General features: G+C 58.4%; 1 protein-coding gene across 1 annotated transcript in view; it reads left to right on the top strand.

Moving 5' to 3' along the window:
- The window catches only part of CDCP2 (CUB domain containing protein 2), an 11,481-nt gene that overhangs the window by 4,757 nt on the left and 5,261 nt on the right, over positions 1 to 1,463 (top strand). The window contains exon 5 of the mRNA XM_035900230.1: positions 1 to 84. This exon is cut by the window's left edge and continues 162 nt beyond it. Within this exon, the coding sequence (XP_035756123.1) occupies positions 1 to 84 (84 nt within the window). The remainder of the gene's footprint in view (positions 85 to 1,463) is intronic.

Below are 1,463 nucleotides of genomic sequence, written 5' to 3'. Positions count from 1 at the left end.
TCTCCTCTGCCCCACCCCTCCTTGTCCTCTTCAAGTCGGACTTCAACATTGGCGGCAGGGGCTTCAAGGCCCATTTCTACTCTGGTGCGGGGGCCTTGGGATGGTGGGATGGTGGGAAGGATGTGGGGACGGGTCCCCGGGCTGGTGGTGGTGATGCTCTCCCTCCCGCAGCAACATGAGGAGATGATAGCAGAGGGGAGCTCTTTGGGGAGAGCTCATGAGATGATGGTGCAAAGTGTAAACCGCCACACAATGCAAATGGCATCGTTGTGGCTATCCCAGGCCCTGAGCTGTCTTTCTCTGCAGCAAGACCCGCCCTTCTCCCTTGCTCGTGCCATTCCCTGGGGATATGGATTTTCCCCATCTGCTCTTGTAGGACTTTGGCCACCTTGGGCATTGCGATCCCCCAAAACTGATGGGTGTCCATCAGCCAAATGCAAGGCTGGGGAGTAGTGAGGTGGGGGGCAGAGCATGCTTTAGCAATAAAACAAGTGATTGCTCAGCTGCCAGCTTGTCCACACCCAGGGGGCTTCAGGTTTGCTTTCATTTTTTCCTTTGCCCTTTTTCCCTGAGCAGGTGAGTGCCAGGAGGTATTCACTACCATCAAAGGGAATTTCTCCAGCCCTCGGTACCCCAACTTCTACCCCAACAACCTCAACTGCCAGTGGAGCATCCAGCTGCCCCCGGGCTACCGGGTCAAGGTCTTCTTCTTGGACATGGAGCTGGAGGGCCGGAGCAGCCTGACAGGCAGCTGCGACTACGACCACCTGGCTGCCTTCTGCAGAGAACGGGTCCCTGCTGGGGCGGTGGTGCGGGCGGGAGTCACCAGAACCTGTCACGTCCCACCGCAACCAGCTGCTGCTGGTCCTCCACACCGACCGCAACACGGCCAAGAAGGGCTTCTCCATCGCCTATGTGGGGGGTAAGGTCTCACTTGGGTGCTCCACAGTGCTTTATTTCCATCAGGACATGCCCAAGACCATGTAATTCCCGGACGGACCGTGTGGTGAAGATACCCATCTGCAGGAGCAGAGCACGTGGCTCTTTAGGGATAGGGTGGAGAATATGCGGTGGGTGAGCTCCTGCTCTCAGAGGGTGCGAGGTTCACATGCTCCACATCGTGTTTAGAGTTCAGGAGATGCTTTCCAGCTTCTCCTCCCCACATCTCTGCTGCTGCCATGCTCCTGCTCCTCTCTCAGGGTGTGAAGGAGAGAAAACCCAGGAGGTTTTTAGGGGACTGAAGGCCCAGGGGAGGTGACCAACTCAAGCATCACAATCCTGTTCCCTGCTCCCCAGGATGCTCTGGCCCCACCAACATGGGGCTGAGCAGGCAGGCATAAACCGTGTCCTCTCCTCCACTGGCAGCAACATCGGAGGGGCAGGACCCCCAGGTTACAATGCTCCCAAATCCGCCTGGCCAGCCCTGCCTGGCACCTCCCTGCCACCGGTGTGGCCCGCCTCCT

Source organism: Egretta garzetta, unplaced genomic scaffold, assembly GCF_000687185.1.
Source record: "Egretta garzetta isolate BGI_Z169 unplaced genomic scaffold, ASM68718v1 scaffold768, whole genome shotgun sequence".
NCBI classification, from domain to species: domain Eukaryota; kingdom Metazoa; phylum Chordata; class Aves; order Pelecaniformes; family Ardeidae; genus Egretta; species Egretta garzetta.
This window is presented reverse-complemented; position numbering and strand designations above follow the sequence as displayed.